At 39.6% G+C, this 20,346-nt stretch overlaps 1 protein-coding gene across 2 annotated transcripts; it reads left to right on the top strand.

Moving 5' to 3' along the window:
* Positions 1-12,919: 12,919 nt before the first annotated feature.
* On the top strand, positions 12,920-18,330 carry THG1L (tRNA-histidine guanylyltransferase 1 like). Of its 2 annotated transcripts, XM_065874901.1 has the most exons (6): positions 12,920-13,110; positions 13,932-14,108; positions 14,766-14,935; positions 15,730-15,818; positions 17,024-17,131; positions 18,169-18,330. In XM_065874901.1, the coding sequence occupies exons 1-6, from the start codon at positions 12,920-12,922 to the stop codon at positions 18,328-18,330; spliced, it is 897 nt and encodes a 298-aa protein (XP_065730973.1). The 2 variants fall into 2 exon arrangements, with proteins under 2 accessions (XP_065730973.1, XP_065730974.1); XM_065874902.1 differs by lacking the exon at positions 12,920-13,110 and having other exon boundaries at positions 14,042-14,108; positions 14,861-14,935.
* Positions 18,331-20,346: the final 2,016 nt, after the last annotated feature.

Consider the following 20,346-nt stretch of genomic DNA (forward strand, 5'->3'; position numbering starts at 1 on the left):
AACATTAAACGCAACAACATTCGCATTATAGGGGTCCCAAAAGGAGAAGAGAGAGAGAAAGGACTTGAGAAAATATTTGAAGAGATTATAGTCGAAGACTTCCCTAACATGGGAAAGGAAATAGCCACCCAAGTCCAGGAAGCACAGAGAGTCCCAAACAGGATAAACCCAAGGAAAAACATGCTGAGACACATAGTAATCAAATTGGCAAAAATTAAAGACAGAGAAAAATTATTGAAAGTAGCAAGGGAAAAAAGACAAATATCATACAAGGGAACTCCCATAAGGATAACAGCTGATTTCTCAGCAGAAACTCTACAAGCCAGAAGGGAGTTGCATGATATACTTAAAGTGATGAAAGGGAAGAACCTACAACCATGATTACTCTACCCGGCAAGGATCTCATTCAGATTCAATGGAGAAATCAAAAGCTTTACAGACAAGCAAAAGCTAAAAGAATCCAGCACCACCAAACCAACTCTACAGCAAATGCTAAAGGAACTTCTGTAAGTGGGAAATACAAGAGAAAAAAAGGACTTACAAAAACAAACCCAAAACAATTAAGAAAATGGTCATAGGAACATACATATTGATAATTACCTTAAACGTGAATGGATTACATGCTCCAACCAAAATGGATTACATGCTCCAACCAAAAGACACAGGCTTGTTGAATGGATACAAAAACAAGACCCATATATATGCTGTCTACAAGAGACCCATTTCAGACCTAGGGAAACATACAGACTGAAAGTGAGGGGATACAAAAAGATATTCCATGCATGGAAGTCAAAAGAAAGCTGGAGTAGCAATACTCATATCATATAAAATAGACATTAAAATAAAGAATGTTATAAGAGACAAGGAAGGACACTACATAATGATCAAGGGATAAATCCAGGAAGAAGATATAACAATTATAAATATATATGCACCCAACTTAGGAGCACCTCAATACATAAGGCAACTGCTAACAGCTATACAGGAGGAAATCAACAGTAGCACAATAATAGTGGGGGACTTTGACACCTCACTTACACCAATGGACAGATCATCCAAAATGAAAATAAATAAGGAAACAGAAGCTTTAAATGACACAATAGACCATATAGATTTAATTGATATTTATAGGACATTCCATCCAAGAACAGATTACACTTTCTTCTCAAATGTGCACGGAACATTCTCCAGGATAGATCACATCTTGGGTCACAAATCACCTTGGTAAATTTAAGAAAATTGAAATCATATCAAGCATCTTTTCTGACCACAATGCTATGAGATTAGAAATGAATTACAGGGAAAAAAGCATAGAAACACAAACACATGGAGGCTAAACAATACGTTACTAAATAACCAAGAGATCACTGAAGAAATCAAAGGGAAATCAAAAAATACCTAGAGACAAATGACAATGAAAACACGATGATCCAAAACCTATGGGATGCAGCAAAAGCAGTTCTACGAGGGATGTTTATAGCTGTACAAGCCTACCTCAAGAAACACGAAAAATCTCAAATAAACAATCTAACCTTATGCTTAAAGGAACTGGAGAAAGAAGAACAAACAAAACCCAAAGTTAGCAGAAGGAAAGAAATCATAAAGATCAGAGCAGAAATAAATGAAATAGAAACAAAGAAAACAATAGCAAAGATCAATAAAACTAAAAGCTGGTTCTTTGAGAAGATAAACAAAATTGATAAACCATTAGCCAGACTCATCAAGAAAAAGAGGGAGAGGACTCAAATCAATAAACTTAGACATGAAAAAGGAGAAGTTACAACAGACACCGCAGAAATACAAAGCATCCTAAGAGACTACTACAAGCAATACTATGACAATAAAATGGACAACCTGGAAGAAATGGACAAATTCTTAGAAAGGTATAACCTTCCAAGACTGAACCAGGAAGAAATAGAAAATATGAACAGACCAAGCACAAGTAATGAAGTTGAAAATGTGATTAAAAATCTTCCAACAAACAAAAGTCCAGGACCAGATGGCTTCACAGGTGAACTCTATCAATTTAGAGAAGAGCTAACAGCCATCCTTCTCAAACTCTTCCAAAAAATTGCAGAGGAAGGAACACTCCCAAACTCATTCTATGAGGCCACCATCACCCTGATACCAACACCAGACAAAGATACTACAAAAAAAGAAAAATACAGACCAATATCACTGATGAATATAGATAAAAAATCCTCAACAAAATACTAGCAAACAGAATCCAACAGCACATTAAAAGGATCATACACCAGGATCAAGTGGGATTTATCCCAGGGATGCAAGGATTCTTCAATATATGCAAATCAATCAATGTGATACACCATATTAACAAATTGAAGGATAAAAACCATATGATCATCTCAATAGATGCAGGAAAAGCTTTTGACAAAATTCAACACCAATTTATGATAAAAACTCTCCAGAAAGTGGGCATAGAGGGAACCTACCTCAACATAATAAAGGCCATATACAACAAAACCCACAGCAAACATCATTCTCAATGGTGAAAAACTGAAAGCATTTCCTCTAAGATCAGGAACAAGACAAGGATGTCCACTCTCACCACTATTATTCAACATAGTTTTGGAAGTCCTAGCTATGGCAATCAGAGAAGAAAAGGAAATAAAAGGAATACAAATTGGAAAAGAAGAAGTAAAACTGTCACTGTTTGCAGATGACATGATACTATACATACAGAATCCTAAAGATGCCACCAGAAAACTACTAGAGCTAATCAATGAGTTTGGTAAAGTTGCAGGATACAAAATTAATGCACAGAAATCTCTTGCATTCCTATACACTAATGATAGAAAATCTGAAAGAGAAATTAAGGAAACACTCCCATTTACCATTGCAAGAAAAAGAATAAAATACCTAGGAATAAACCTACCTAGGGAGACAAAAGACCTGTATGCAGAAAACTATATGACACTGATGAAAGAAATTAAAGATGATACCAACAAATGGAGAGATATACCACGTTCTTGGATTGAAAGAATCAACACTGCGAAAATGACTATACTACCCAAAGCAATCTACAGATTCAATGCAATCCCTATCAAATTACCAATGGCATTTTTTACTGAACTAGAACAAAAAATTTAAAATTTGTATGGTGACACAAAAGACCCCGAATAGCCAAAGCAGGGAAAAAAAACGGAGCTGGAGGAATCAGACTCCCTGAATTCAGACTATACTATGAAGCTACAGTAATCAAGACAATATGGTACTGGCACAAAAACAGAAACATAGGGCTTCCCTGGTGGCGCAGTGGTTGAGAGTCTGCCTGTCAACACAGGGGACACGGGTTTGTGACCCGGTCCGGGAGGATCTCACGTGCCGTGGAGAGGCTGGGCCCGTGGGCCATGGCCACTGGGCCTGCGCGTCTGGAGCCTGTGCTCCACAACGGGAGAGGCCACAGCAGTGAGAGGCTGGCATACTGCAAAAAAAAAAAAAGAAAAACAGAAACATAGATCAATGGAACAAGATAGAAAGCCCAGAGATAAACCCACGCACCTATGGTCAACTAATCTATGATAAAGGAGGCAAGGATATACAATGGAGAAAAGACAGTCTCCTCAATAAGTGGTACAGGGAAAACTGGACAGCTACATATAAAACAATGAAATTAGAACACTCCCTAACACCATACACAAAAATAAACTCAAAATGGATTAGAGACCTAAATGTAAGACTGGACACTATAAAACTCGTAGAGGAAAACACAGGAAGAACACTCTTTGACATAAATCACAGCAAGATCTTTTTTCATCCACCTCCTAGAGTAATGGAAATAAAAACAAAGATAAACAAATGGGACCTAATGAAACTTAAAAGCTTTTGCATAGCAAAGGGAACCATAAACAAGACAAAAAGACAACCTTCAGAATGGGAGAAAATATTTGCCAATGAATCAACAGACAAAGGATTAATCTCCAAAATATATAAACAGCTCATGCAGGTCAATATTAGAAAACCAAACAACCCAATCCAAAAATGAGCAGAAGACCTAAATAGACATTTCTCCAAAGAAGACATACAGATGGCCAAGAAGCACATGAAAAGCTGCTCAACATCACTAATTATTAGAGAAATGCAAATCAAAACTACGATGAGGTATCACCTCACACCAGTTAGAATGGGCATCATCAGAAAATCTAGAAACAATAAATGCTGGAGAGGGTGTGGAGGAAAGGGAATCCTCTTGCACTGTTGGTGGGAATGTAAATTGATACAGCCACTATGGAGAACAGTATGGAGGTTCCTTAAAAAACTAAAAATAGAATTACCATATGATCCAGCAATCCCACTACTGGGCATATACCCAGAGAAAACCATAATTCAAAAAGACAGATGCACCCCAATGTTCATTGCAGCACTATTTACAATAGCCAGGTCATGGAAGCAACCTAAATGCCCATCAACAGATGAATGGATAAAGAAGATGTGGTACATATATACAATGGAATATTACTTAGCCTTAAAAAGGAATGAAATTGGGTCATTTGTTGAGATGTGGATGGATCTAGAGACTCTCATACACAGTGAAGTAAGTCAGAAAGAGAAAAACAAATATTGTATATTAACATATATATGTGGAACCTAGGAAAATGGTACAGATGAACCGGTTTGCAGGGCAGAACTTGAGACACAGATGTAGAGAACAAACGTATGGACACCAAGGTGGGTAAGCGGCGGGGTGGTGGTGGTGGAGGTGTGATGAATTGGGCGATTGGGATTGACATGTATACACTTATGTGTATAAAATTGATGACTAATAAGAAAAAAATGCAAACCATATATGGGTTTTATACAATTTAAATAAAAACTCTTATTTGTAAAGGAAGATTATACAGCTTTTGAGGACATGGGTTGGAATACTTTTTAAATGTAATTAATCTAAAATAAGCAAGGCAGAGGAAGACAAATACTGCATAGAATCACTTATATGTGAAATATTAAAAAAAAAAAAAAAGTCGAAGGCTAGAAACAGAGCAGAAAAGTGGTTGCCAGGGTGGGGGTTAGGGGAAATAAGGAGAGGTTGGTAATAGGGTACAAAGTTTCAGTTATAAGATGAATAAGGTCTGAGCATCTAATGAAAAACATGGCAACTAGTGAAAACACTGTATTGTATAATTGAAATTTGCTGAAAGAGTAGAACTTAAATGTTCTTACCTCCCCCCCAAAAGGATAAATACGTGAAGTGATGGATGTGTTAATTAACAAGATGGGTGGAATCCTTTCACAATGTTCACATACATCAAATCACCACGATGTACATTTTAAATGTCTTGTAATTTTATGTCAATTGTACCTCAGTAAAGCTGAAATAATAGGTCTAAAAAAAATGCAGAGTTGTTAGAATGCATTTGAACTTAAGAGATCATTAACTTAATATAACTATATTTGATAATAATAATAATATATGTATAGTAGTATGATCCTCACAGTAACCACAAACCAAAAACCTATAATAGCTACACACTCAAAAAGGAAAAAGGAATCCAAACATAACACTAAAGATAGTCATCAGGGGCTTCCCTGGTGGCGCAGTGGTTGAGAGCCCACCTGCCGATGCAGGGGACACGGGTTCGTGCCCCGGTCTGGGAAGATCCCACATGCCGCAGAGCAGCTGGGCCCGTGAACCATGGCCACTGGGCCTGCGTGTCCGAAGCCTGTGCTCCACAATGGGAGAGGCCACAACAGTGAGAGGCCTGCGTACCACAAAAAAAAAAAAAAGATAGTCATCAAATCACAAGGGAAGAGAGCAAAAGAAGAAAAAAGGAACAAAAAATAACTACAAAAACAACCGCAAAACAATTAACAAAATGGCAATAAGTACATACCTATCAACAATTACTGCAAATGTAAATATACTAAATGTTGCATTCAAAAATCATAGAGTGGCTGAATGGATAAAGAAAGAAAACAAACAAGACCCATCTCTATGTGGCCTATAAGAGACTCACTTCAGATCTAAAGGCACACACGGACTGAAAATGAGAGGATGGAAAAAGGTATCCTGTGCAGATGGAAACAGAAAGAAAGTTGGGGTAGCAATACCTATATATCAGACAAAATAGAGTTCAAAACAGAGTTTTGTGATGATATAATAATTGTAAATATATATGCATCCAACATACGAGCACCTAAATACATAAAGCAAATATGGAAAAACATAAAGGGAGAAATTGACAGCAACATAATACCAGCAGGAGATTTTAACACCACACTGTTATCAATGGACAAATCATTCAAAGAGAAAATCAATAAGGAATCACAGACCTTAAATGATACATTAAACCAGATGGAATTAATAGATGTACATACAGATCATTCCATCAAAAGCAGCAGAATACACATCTTTTCAAGTGCACATGCAACAGTCTTCGGGATAGATCACATGTTAGACCACAAAACAAGTCTCAGTTAGCTTAAGACTGAAATCATACCAAGCATCTTTTCCAACCACAATATTATGAAATTAGAAATGAGCTACAAGAAAAAAAAACAAAAAGTACAAACAAACGTATGGAGGCTAAACAAAATGCTGCTAAACAACAAATTTGTCACTGTAGAAATCAAAGAGGAAATCAAGAAATACCTAAAGACAAATGAAAATGGAAAAAACGATCCAAAAAATCTATGGGATGCAGCAAAAGCAGTTCTAAGACAGAAGTTTATTGTGATACAAGTCTAGCTCTGGGAATAAGAAAAATTACAAATAAATTAGCCTTAAATCTAAAGGACTAAAAAAAGAAGAGCAAACAAAACCCAAAGTTGGTAAAGGGAGAGAAATAATAAAGATCAGAGCAGAAATAAAGACCAAAAAAAGAAAAAAATAGAAAAGATCAATGAAACTAAGAGCTGGTTCCTTGAAAGGATAAACAAAATTGATAAACCTTTAGCCAGCCAGACTCATCAAGAAAAAAAAAAAGGAGCCCAAATAAATAAAATAAGAAATGAAAGAGAAATTACAACCAGCACCATAGAAATAGGATCATAAGAGATTATTATAAACAATTGTATGCCAATAAAATGGGCAATCTAGAAGAATGGATAAATTCCTAGAAACACACAATCTCCCAAGACTGAATCAGGAAGAAATACAAAATATGAACACACCTATACCAGTAATGACATTGAATCAATAATTTTAAAAACTCGCAACAAACAACAGTCCAAGATCAGATCACTTCACAAATGAATTCTATCAAATATTTAAAGAAGAGTTAACACCTATCCTTCTCAAACTATTCCAAAAAATGGAAGAAGAAATGTTTCCAAACTTATTCTACAAGGCCAGCATCACCCTGATACCAAAATCAGATCTGCTATATCAACCACCTCCCCATCCTGACTTGATGGAGGAATAGGGCAGAGAGGGAGAGCTGCCTACCCTCCAGGGGAGCACTGTGCTCTTGACCAGTATTTGAACACCAACACTAATACATTTTACTAACTGGGAAGGTATGGTTTTGGACAAGATTCTTTAAGGAAATTGCTAACCAACAACAAAGGAGAACAAGAGAGAGCAGTTATTAGGGGAAAAAATGAAGTTATTATTTATTTACATACCCCAATGAATTGAGACATCTAAAAACCCAATTTCATAAATAAAAAAGGAACTTATTGGCTTAATCTCTCAACAAATATTTATTGATTGCTTCCCTTGTGCCAGACACTGTTCTAGGTAAGGGCGATACAGCTTTGAAAAATATTAAACAAGGTCCCTGCTTTCCTGGAACTTATAAGAGTCTAGGAGTAGCACTGGCTCCAGGCATTGTGATCAGTGTCATCAGAAAATTTTTTCTCCATCTTTCAGATTTTTTCCTTTTGTGCAGGCTTAATTTGGAGCAGGGATGGGCTCTTCCTGCTTGAAGCTTTGTGGCTACCAGTGTAGCAACTCTAATAGGAAGAGAGTCTCATTTTCCCAGTCATTGTAGCACAATGCTAGACTGTCTCATTGACGTGGCTTGGGCTAGGTGCATATCTCTGAACCTGATTAGACAGATCTCAGTTATTAGCGAGGCCGCCACAAGTGTTTGTGCAGGTTATTCACTGCAAAGAGAACAAGCAGGAGCTGAGGTCCAGTGCAGGGTACACCATGTTTTTGCCTCGTGCAGAACTATATCTGCTGGAGAGGGTGCATTTTTCTAATTCACACTGTGACACTACAGTGGTTTTAGTCAAGTGCTCACCATGGAGCAAAGGTGGGATAGGGTTATCCCCACATAAACCAAATGGTCTGAGGGTGGGAAAAGGACAGTGGGGTGCCTTTGGCAAAAGACAGTAAAAGGGATGTTGAGTAGGCAAAAAAACAGCTATCCACTTCATTCCTTTAAAACATAGAAAGGCAAGGTCATAGAGTAGAGAAAACTTGGACTTGGCATCAGAAGGACTGGGTTCTAATTCTGGTTGTGGAAGCCATGGGATATTGGGCATATCACTTAACCAACTCCCACAGAGTTTGTTTCCTTTCTTGAAAATAGAATTATTTTTCTGCCTCCCCCACACACTCATTGAAAGGGAAAATGAGATAATAAATGAGAGTATGGTTTGAAAATTGTAAGTTTCTTACACCTGGAAGGTATTATGATTATTTATTACATTTTTCCAGTCAGTATCTTGCCCAGTGCCCTTACACATTGAAGGTTCCCATTAGGTATTTATTAATTGCCTGATCCATGATATGGAAACTCACGTCACTCTGGGTCCTTTTCCAAAACTTTGTACAAGCAAAATGTTTTGGTGAAATATTCATTCAACATTAAAATTCAATGACACTAGGAATATGCAGAGCAAGCTATCTTTTGACCTCATCATTCAGATCTCAATTTAAGTATTACTTCCTCAGGGGAAACGTCATGGTTCATCCCCAGTCCCCCAATCAGGGCAGGGCCTCCAACCTGTTTCACAACACTTAACACAATTCTAGTTTAATGGTTACTTGTGAAATTCTTGTTTAATGCCTGTCTCCATCATTGGCCATGAACTCCATTGTGCAGGCACCATGGCTGTATTGTTTGATGTTGCATCCTGTTGTGCATGGTACATAGTAGGAAATTAAGAAACATTTGTTCAATGAATGAGTAAATTCATGAGATTAAGTGGAACAAGGTCAAGTGGACTAGGAAACATACATCTAATTTCCCCTTTCTGTTCTCCTAATTTTTAAAAAAATATTTACTTATTTATTTATTTAGCTGTGTCGGATCTTAGTTGCATGCGGGCTCAGTAGTTGCAGTACATGGGCTTAGTTACCCCGCCTGTGGCATGTGGGATCTTAGTTCCCTGACCAGGGATCGAACCCACGTCCCCTGCATTGGAAGGCAGATTCTTAACCACTGGACCACCAGGGAAGCCCCTCTCCTAATATTTTTTTCCAAGCCCTCCAGGGACCACGTCCTCATGACTTACAGAACTGCTGCTAAGTAGAGAAAGAATGGGTAGTTGACTAAGCATGTCCCTTTAAGGACACACAATCAATGACTATTCAGAAATAAAATCCATTCACTCTGACCTATGCAAGCTACATCTCAAAAATTCAGAATAAATGTATTACGGCAATTACAAGATGTATAATCATTAATTTACTCTAGAATAATAGTTCTAAATTTTATACCTGTGTATGTCCTAGTATGTCCTAATGCTTCTCTCTGCCTCAAAACTGTGACAGAACTAGGCAGTTCATTCCTGGAAGCATATGCATTACTCCCGGCCACAAATTTGATTACAGTGGTTCAGAGCAGGGAAGGAGACTTCAGAGACAAATTATTCCTTCTTACCCGCCTCCACCCTAAATTTCATTTACATAATGCAGTTCTTAGTATAAATGAAATGAGTCAGCATTGGGGAAGACAAACTGAAACGTGACTTCCATACCAAAGGCAACTTTTCTTTCTGTCAGTCTTAGTGAGTAAATGATCTTCTAAGTAATAGAATTTTTGAAAAATAGAGGTCAGCACGCAGTTAGGTCATAAATATCTATGTGCAGAATTTTTTTTAACTTTTAATTTTGGTAAAATACACATAACAAAAAATTTACCATTTTAACCATTTTTAAGTACAGTTCAGTGGTGTTAAGTATATTCACATTATTCTGCACCCATTCCCCAGGCCTCTTTTCATCTTACAAAATAGAAATTTTATACTCATCAACAACTCCCCTTCCCCCACTGCCCCCATCCCCTAGCAACCATCATTCTACTTTCTGTCTGTATGAATTTGACTTCTCTAAGCACCTCATCAAGTTTCCAGAAACATACAGTATTTGTCTTTTTGTGAAAAGTGTCCCCTCCCTCAAAGCCCCAGGGCAGGCCAGGCCTTTTACTTGAAAGGGCTTGGAGTGGGAGGTCCAGGGTCTGCTCTTTCACTCTGCTCCCACTCCAACAACCTGGAAGGAGGTGGGAGGCACATTCTGGTTCTGAGATTCTCTGCATCACTCCCCTCTTTTCAAGGCTTAATTCCAATTGAGGGCTGAACTAGGCTGTAGACAAGGCAGTGGCCTTCTACGTAATTGGCTGGGTGGTGGGAAGTCCTCTCTTCTTGGGTTGGCATAGTGCCTGGGGCCATGTTTTTAGCACCAGCCTGATCCTCCAAGGATCCCTTGAAGAGAAGCAGCCATAGCTCCCTTTGGCCCTTCGAGCTCTGTCTGTCTCCATATCGTCTCCAGGAGGGGTGACTTTACTTGCCCAGTGGCCCCAGAGGCAACTCCCGGCTCCTGCCCCCCACCAACCTCTGAGATCCTTCTTATGAGACTGATAATGATAATGATCTTTTCTAGGCCCCAAAGGCTGAGGGGGACTGCAGTGAGGTATCCCCATCCTTTCCTCAGCTACTGCACATCACTGGTCCTTCTCATCTACTGGGCTAGGTTGCTCCAGAAACCTCCAAGTGGTTTGATATGATTTCAGATCCACTTGTTTATGACTAAAGTGAAGTTGTTTTAATCCACTTGTTTATGGCAAAGGCAAAAAAAAGCTGTTTTTAGAAATAAAGTTGTTTCGGGCTTCCCTGGTGGCGCAGTGGTTTAGAATCCACCTGCCAATGCAGGGGACACGGGTTTGAGCCCTGGTCCGGGAAGATCCCACATGCTGTGGAGCAGCTAAACCTGTGGGTCACAACTACTGAGCCTACGGTCTAGAGACCATGAGCCACAACTACAGAGCCTGCGTGCCTAGAGCCTGTGCTCCGGAACAAGAGAAGCCACTGGAGTGGGAAGCCTGTGCACCGCAACAAAGAGTAGCCCTGGCTCGCCGCAATTAAAGAAAGCTCACGCGCAGCAACAAAGACCCAACGCAGCCATAAATAAATAAATAAATTTAAGAATCTTTCTTTTAAAAAAAAAAGTAAAGAAATAAAGTTGTTTTGCTATAAGAATGAAGTAAGTTGTGTCAGGATGTCATTATCTCATCTGTTGTCATCGATAAGCACCCAGCAGCTCAACTGCTGAGGGGCCCCACTGGGGGCTTATCAATAAAAACAGACTAAGAAGCAACTGTGGTGAGGAGTTTGTGAGGACTATCCGAGAGTTTTGAACTGGGCAAGGTGACTCTTTGCTGACCTAACAGCTCTCTGAAGACCCCTGGAGCATAAGCTTCTGCTGGTAAAAGTGACTCTTTTACCAGCACTGGCGAAAGCTGTGCAGGGACCCAGCAAAGATCATATTGCACCTCAACACCAGGCTTCATTCCCTAACAACATACTCTAGCAACAGGGGACTTTCCACTTTCGTTTAGCTGGCAGCTGGACATCAACTTGTGGTTGGCTAAGCCAAGTCTCCTGAGAACCAACCGCATAGGAAAGATACACCTCAACTGAATTTGGACTTTCTCTTATCTCCCCTTGCCTGGAACAATAATGTAAGCAATCTATCATCTGGAGTATGTTATTTCTTTACTGGCTTATTAAGAGACATATCCAGTATGCTATTGGCTTGTGAAATTATAATTCCCACAGTGAACCTATAGTAGATAAAATATTAGCAAAGACAGTCTCAGTCTCTGAGCATAATTTGGCCCAAAAGAAAACACATCTCTATCTCTATGTTCATCTCTGTCTCTATTTGTATATCTCTCCCTGAATAGATATGCAAGAAACTGGTAACAGTGATTGCTTAAAGTAGGGAGTTAGGAGTCAGTGAGAGGTTTACTTTTCACCATATATACTTTTATATTGTTTGAATGATATTTTTTGAGGGATATATATATATGAAGGTAATGAATTCAAAAGAGCTTTATAAATCATACAGCATCGTACAAATATGAGGGTTTTACTGTTACTAGTATCTACCAGCAGCAAGATCTCAAGCATGAGTCTTTGTGAAAAAGTTGAATGACTTAATTTAGTACTACGTATGTTAGAATGAGTTCTTTAAATTAATTTATTTAAGTCACTCTTTGAAATATTTAATGACGTTGGCAAATACTCGAGGTGAGTGGAAAAAATACAAAAATTGCACAGGTGTCTGATTCCAATTTTGTGTATTCCCTGTGTAAACATACATATATTAAAACAGACCGTAAGGAACCATCCACAGTGCTTTGACGGGGAGAGGGGAGGCATGAAGTGTTAATTTTCTTAACTATATTTTTCGATATATCCCACATTTTCTACAACAAATTAACAAATACTATTTGGAAAGAAAAAAATCACAAACCTTCAAACTTGGCCAGAAATGAATTTTTAAAAATTTCGTGAGAATGATTTGTTGCAGGACGGAAGGAGACAGGCGAGCAGCCATGAGTAGTGCTAAGGGAAGCATGGAACCCTCCTTCCGGCTCCGGAAGTCCATTAAGAACTACAAGGAGAGGCGAGAGAGATGTTGGCCTCCACTACGGCTAGAGCGACCCTGAGAAGACACAGGAACTTCCGGGGCGGAGTTCTCTGGTGTTTTCATTTCCGTGGGGGAATGTGGGCTGCTGGCACCGTGAAAGTTAGTGGTTGCTTGGCTGCCTTTTCCGTCACTTTGAGACGGTGCTTGAAATTGGGAGCGGCAATGGCAAAGAGCAAGTTCGAGTACGTGCGGGACTTCGAGGCTGACGACACTTGCCTTGCCCACTGCTGGGTGGTGGTGCGGCTGGACGGCAGGAATTTCCATCGGTGAGCGAGCTGGGCTCAGGGCTGCGTGGTTCGCCAGTGCTTCCAGAGAATGCGACGCATTTGTCGCAGCCCCGAGCTCATGGTTACCGGGGTAACTCGGCAGCCAGTGAGCGCGCGGCACTGAGCATCACTCTGCGTGCTGGCTACAACCGGCTTGAACGCGAGCTGGGTGGGGTAAATGAGACACGGTGCTCCCCTAGTGAGGAGCTGGCTTGGGGTGTCCGTTAGCAAGACTGTGGTGGAAAAAGTCACTCTCGGGCCCATTATTTCAGCTCTTCAACAAATTGACAAGCTATTTTGGTAGGTATCTTTGAGGGCTGACTGTTTTGCGGCCCTTTCTGGCCTTGCTGTTGGCACCACTGTAGAGTATGTTGTTTCATTGTAAGTAGCAGAACACATGGACTGGATTCAGGAGGGAAAAAGTCAGAAAAAAAGAAAAGTGTAGCAGGAAGATGGGAATTTAAGTCTTAAAAGTGTTATTTTAGTAATGATTATTGTAGTTAACATTTATTGAGCACTTCCAAGGAGCCAGGCATAGTTATATTTATCTCCCTCTCATCTTCAGGAGAATCCTATGAAGTAACTTTATCCCCATTTCACTGAAAAGGGAATGGAGGCTTAGTATTTATGTTACTTTTTCTCAGTTGGTTAGAGCAAGAAAAACTAGAGTTCTTAACGAAATGGATCAGGTTGTGGCTACTGGAATGTCTGGACTCACAGCATACTCATAGCACTCTTTGAATAGCCTCTTTGATCTGTGGTATTAATGACAAGCTCTCTTCTACCCATACCCTTTTCCCTCTTCTTTTTCCCTTATGAAGGTTTGCTGAGAAGCACAACTTTGCAAAACCCAATGACAGCCGTGCTCTCCATCTAATGACTAAATGTGCCCAAACCGTAATGGAAGAACTGGAGGATATTGTGATTGCATATGGGCAGAGTGATGAGTACAGCTTTGTGTTCAAGCGGAAAAGTAATTGGTTTAAAAGAAGAGCCAGGTAATTTTGTGGCCTAGCTCCTTCAGAATATTTCCTACCAGCATTTGGCTTCTGCTTATCTTAATCACAAACTTACAGACTGTAGTATTTGCAACTGCAGAATGTATGTATATAACAGGTTAGACTGTTGTACTTCCATCTGATACCTGAGCATTCTGTATACCTCTTTAAGTTTTTCTCTGTATTCGCATCACCTTAGCTTCTAGACTGATCGGGCATTGAACGTTAAGACTAGAAAGAGAAACTAAAGTTTTAGTTAAGGAGGATCTCAGTACAAATTAGACAGATCTGATATTTGATTTGGCAGTATATTGAAACTCTCACAGGAAACAGATCATGTAGTGAATTGGGATGTTTTTAAAACAATGGTTCCCCTCCTTCCAAGACTTGAAAAAAAACCTCTTGAACCATAAGTTCACGTCACATGCTATGGAAGAACATTTGACATTAGTAAATTACTTATAGGACTAGAAGGAGAGACAGGCTGCATTTTAAATATATAACTGAAATACTAAAATAGTTTTTCTTGACCCATCACTCTTGGCTTGCTAGACAGTTTGTGTTATCTCTCTGTTACACCCACAGACCCTGTCATGGTGTTGAATTAATATCATGTATTTTCTCTTTTCTTGCTCCACCCACTGTGCCTTTTGCAAGTAAGTTTATGACTCACGTGGTCTCCCAGTTCGCCTCCAGCTATGTGTTTTACTGGCGGGATTACTTTGAGGACCAGCCCCTTCTGTATCCCCCAGGCTTTGATGGAAGAGTCGTGGTGTATCCTAGCAACCAGACCTTAAAGGACTATCTCAGCTGGCGGCAAGCAGATTGTAAGTGAAACCAAATAAACAGATGTAGTTAAACTACTGATTCCTTATATTAGAGGTGATGATCTGATACATTTTTGGCCCATGTATTTTGTTTGGAATGCAGTATTGCAAGTTTTTAAAATTAGTTGAAAATACTTGAAAAATTGGAAGGTTTTATGTAAATACTACCTATTTCCAACTTTTTTTTTTTTTGGAAAAATCAGATCTGGCAGTACTAGGTCTATATTCCCACTTAGTATTGGTCAGAACCTGCGTAGTGACTACTGCCTTTATACACACAGACACACACACACATAAACACACACGCAGGCACACATTCATGCACATAGGAGCCAGTGTGCCTCAGCCTCTACCATTCCCTGTTGTTCCCTTGGGAACTCTGCTTTACACGCCTATGTTTGTGCTGGCTTCAGTGGGTATTCAAGTTGTGACCCTTCCTTACATGACCATGGTGAAATGTTTGTTAGACTTTTATTCATTTGGTATGTCTTGATTTTGCCAGGAGAACTGGAAGAGAGGTGGGAATAATGTAAATCAAATAACTTGGAAAGTATTCCGTAGCTTAATGCACAAGTTAACAGATTTGTGTAAAGCACAACTGAAATGACAGGATAAAACTGTTAGGAAATAAGTTTCTTCTGCTTGACCACTTCCCCGTGTTCCCTGTGTATGGCTTTGCGCAAGTAATTATATGTCTCTGCGGGAGAGAGGTGGGGTTCCAGTACTCTTTGAAGGGTGAATATTGAATAAAGATTCTATGTGCATACACAGTGCCAACTATGTTTTCTTTACAGGTCACATCAATAATCTTTATAATACAGTTTTCTGGGCACTTGTACAGCAGTCTGGATTAACACCAATCCAAGCCCAAGAGAGATTACAGGTATAAAGATCTTACTGCATTAATACTTAAGGGGGGACAGTTTACGCTCTCTCATGACATTTGGCCTTCTTTTTAAGCTCTTAAATTTTTACGGTTTTGTTTTGAAAAGATAGAAAGATCATACTAGTAGCAGGTCTGCTGCTTGCTTGCTTTGTGACTGTACATCAGTTGTTACTACTCCCTGAGCCTCAGTGTCCTCGGCTGGAAAATGGAATTAATGGCTCTACACTCCCACATGGTAGTGCTTAGCTGGAGCTGTGTATAGGCTGCCGCCTATAAAGGGCACATGCTCTTCTTTTTTTGTCAGCCCCACCTGGCTGCTTCATGATTGTCAATCCCTGCTGGGGACCTGGAGTTTCTTGGGGTTAGGACTCCTGTGTATCATTAAGAGTTTAGGCTCTGGGGGTCAAATAATTGTACTCAGAGGCTTTTGTTTAATTTTATCATCTCTGCCTTAGTTTTTAATAGGTAAAATGTACAAGATAGTAGTTCCTACCTCATAGGTTTCTGGTGAGAATTAAATGGCATGATGCATGTAAAACACATAAAGGGTAGTACAGGGCACACTGTAAGTACTTAATAAATACTGGCTCGTATCATTAGATGACCATGCTACTTGTAGGAAAACTCACCATGAAATGAGATGATGTGTTGTATTAGCTCCTAATACAATGCCTGGGACGTTAAAATGACGCAGTAAATGGTGGTCATTATTAACAATCATGATAAAGTTGCATATGTAGCAGTAATAGGAAGACTGGTAGATCTAGCCAGAGTTTGGAAGTATTGAGATCAGATTTTGATTCTTATACGAATAAGAGCACTTTTGGCCTCGGAAAATTTATATAATCTTTCTAAGCTTCAGAGCTCTCATCTCTAAAATGGAGATGGTTATGAGGGTCAAATAATACAAAAGCTATCTAGTACAGAATTGGTACTCTTACTATTAGTTCCTCTCACCCCATCACAGTAGTGACTTGTAAAGGCAGTTATTTGCTACAAAAGAGATTTTATGAATTTTGATATTTAAATAAGATTTGAACTGCTTTTAAGATGAAAATTCATTAACGCCTATATGACGTTTGATGAAATGCTTCCACTTCTTGATTTGTTGTGGAAGTTTAGGTAGAGAGTGGAATGGATAGGTGGGGTTAGGGGAGAGAAAAGACCTACAAAGCTTTTTATATGTGTTTTTATTTCTTCAGGGAACTCTTACAGCAGACAAGAATGAGATTTTATTTTCTGAATTCAACATCAACTACAATAACGAGCCACTGATGTATAGGAAGGGAACTGTGTTGATATGGCAGAAGGTAATGCTGTTATGTCTGAGGAAAAACGGAGGTCAGAAGGAAAGCCTGTGCCCATCCCAGGCTTTGTCTTGCCTGCTGCCTGTATGCTGTTGTGACTCCAGTCACTAGCACAAATTAGACCCTTTCCAAAATGAGATGCTATAGATTATTATTATGGATGCTCGTTTTGTCAGTTTGTCAGTGAGCATTGTGATCTGGACTCCCCCGTTCTGTAAGTAGAATCACAGAATTTTAGAATTATTACACTTTTCCATGTCATAAGCTCTCCCCAAATCTAATCAAACCCCTTTAAACAGGTAAGTGCGGATATGAGAATTTTTGCATTCAGAGAACATTTAAAAAAATAATTTCTCCCACACTGGATAATTCCATTAAATGGTCCATCCATCCCATGAGAACTGTAATATAAGGAACTGATGTTGCACGTGAGGGTTCTGTCCCTTGCAGAATGTTTGAGGGCTTCCCTAGACATTCATACTTAACTTAATATTCTGTCTGTGCATTCACCTGTATCCTTAATTCTACCAATATTTTTGCTCTGTTCCAGCTCCTGGGCATAATGAAGTCTCTAAATTTATTTCCTTCTGTCTAAAGTATTTTTTTCTGAAATGAATGTTTTCAAGTATTAAGGGGTATTAGGTATCCCACTGGCAGCTTCAGCTCTTTTATTAGTATTTTTAAAACATTTGTTTGGCACAGACTCGGATCCTTCTTAATGCAGGTGGGAGAGCAGAAATGTCTTTAATTTTATGGTTATTGCTAACAAGGAACATAGAATCCCTTCTTTGTTCCTAAGGTCTCCTTTCAAAATATAGCAACATAACTTTTTTAAAAAGTATTTTAGTTGTAAAGAAATTCATGTATGGTGAGAGATATACATATATCTCTGAGATATATATATATATATATATATATGCCTGAAAATACGTATTTGTCAGAAGTATATAAAGTAAAAAAGTAAACTTCCCCCACTTCTCCCTCTTCTCTCCCAAACCGACTCTCTAGTTAATGTGTCAATATTTTAACTTTACCTATAGGTGGATGAAGTCACGACAAAAGAAGTTAGGCTGCCAGCAGAAATGGAAGGAAGAAAGATGGTGGTGACCCGGACCAGGACTAAGGCGGTGCCCTTACACTGCGATGTCATTGGGGATGCTTTCTGGAAGGAACATCCAGAAATCCTACATGAAGACAGCTGACCCTTTGCTTTTCATTACTAGTGTGCTTGACCATGCAGGGTCCCCCAAGTCTCCTGGCCTTAGGTGGCCCTAGCATCTGTGCCATGCAGAACAGTGTCCTGGGAGTGACATGACTCTGGTTGGGAGGGGAACAGAGAAAGAAGGGATGAATGTGGGTGGTGTATCTTGTTCTGCTTTAAGTGGAACACCTATTTTTTGGTGTTGAAACATGGTTCCTTTGGTAGAAGTACAGTTTTTTAAAAATCATGGTACTATTTTTATAAAGCAAGAAGTATTTTATGCCTTGCAAAATGAATCATTTTTAGATTGTGGCGTAAGCTTTATAAAAACTTGTCAAGCTCTTTTCACCTATGATAGAAGATGAGCCCAAACTTTACTCTCACCCACTTATTCTTTTTTTTTTTTTTTTTTTTTTTGGCGTTACGCAGGCCTCTCACTGTTGCGGCCTCTCCCGTTGCGGAGCGCAGGCTCAGCGGCCATGGCTCACGGGCCCAGCCGCTCCGTGGCATGTGGGATCTTCCCGGACCGGGGCACGAACCCGTGTCCCCTGCATCGGCAGGCAGACTCTCAACCACTGCGCCACCAGGGAAGCCCCCTCACCCACTTATTCTTAACCACAGAATCCAGTGACCTTGGTCACCTTGCCCACCTATCTACTTGCATTCATCTTTGGCAGACCTGGAGTTAATATGGGTTGATGCCTGCCTGATGCCTCTGAATTCAGGAATTCCAGGGCAAACTCAGGGCTTTGTGCCAATCTCCAGATTGGCAACTTGAGCTGAACAAATGAGTTGTAGTTCGGATGTCCTTGTGTAAACATTCCCTAGATTTTGTGGAGTTGGCAACCTGATCATCATGATCATCTTGCCAGGGGCAATGATTACAAGGCCACTTAACCTCTTTCTAAGAAGAAAGAGAATTACCTGTTTATGTGGGAGAAAGAAAACAGCGAGAATGAATGAACGAGGAGGAAGAAACATTTACTCTCTGTCCTCTAGACACTTCAGTTTTGAAAGTCACCTTCCTGTGGACTTCCTGAAAAAGATTCTCAGGTAGCCTCTGGATAATCGGAACAGTGACATTTGAGTTGGAGAACAGAGGGACCAACCCTCATCTTGGGGTCACAGGTAGCAGGTGGCAGAGGAGTCCTAATAGTTTTGCCTGCCGACGGGCCAGTGGAATTGGGTGAGGAGCAGCAGGAACTGCGTGTCGCCAAGCCGTTGGCCTCTGAAGGGGGGAGGCAGTGGGGGTAAGGTGGTCGAGAACTCATGTCTCCTCTTGTCCTCATTTCATGTTGTAGAGGAAGAAGATTAATTTGGCTCTATAAAGAATTAACTAAGAGACAGCCCACATCCCAGTGCCTGGTCTTGCATTGTAGAATTTACAGCCAAGAAGAAAATATTTTTGAAAGGGCAGCGGCTGGTCTCATCCCTCACCAATTGACACCCCATCTGTCAATGCCTTTTTTTCCCTTCCTGTTCTCTTCGCTTTGTGGGAATAGGAGACATGGCTCATGTTTGGTAATTGATAAGATTTCTTTGAGAGAAAAAAATAAAGCTTTCAATTCCCTTGGCCTAATTTTTCATTTGTTTTTTTTCATACAAACGCAGTATGAGTCCAACTTTCATGTGTGTGTGTCTTTCCATAAGCCAGGCTCACATCCCTTCATCACAGTGGTGGTTCACAGACTTCTGAATGCAACAAATTTACTTGAAATACTCATTTAAAATGCCAGTTCTAAGATTTCCCCATGAAGATTTTGGGGTTCAAAGGCTTTTGGTGGATAATGGTCAATGTACCACACTTTGTGTAACAAGGCCCGGATATGATATACCTAGGCTAGTACACTGTGATAGGCCAAGTAAGGCAATAAGAATGTAGCTCTTGATTGGCAAATTTAACTTAATTGTAAGTAAATTATAGCATTTTATATCAAAACAAATATAAGGTATTAGTACAAATTTTTAAGACAACTACCCACGGAAGTTTTGTGTTCTCTGTGGGTGCTATGTGATA

The sequence above is a fragment of the Phocoena phocoena genome, chromosome 3, assembly GCF_963924675.1.
Source record: "Phocoena phocoena chromosome 3, mPhoPho1.1, whole genome shotgun sequence".
In the NCBI taxonomy this organism is placed as follows: domain Eukaryota; kingdom Metazoa; phylum Chordata; class Mammalia; order Artiodactyla; family Phocoenidae; genus Phocoena; species Phocoena phocoena.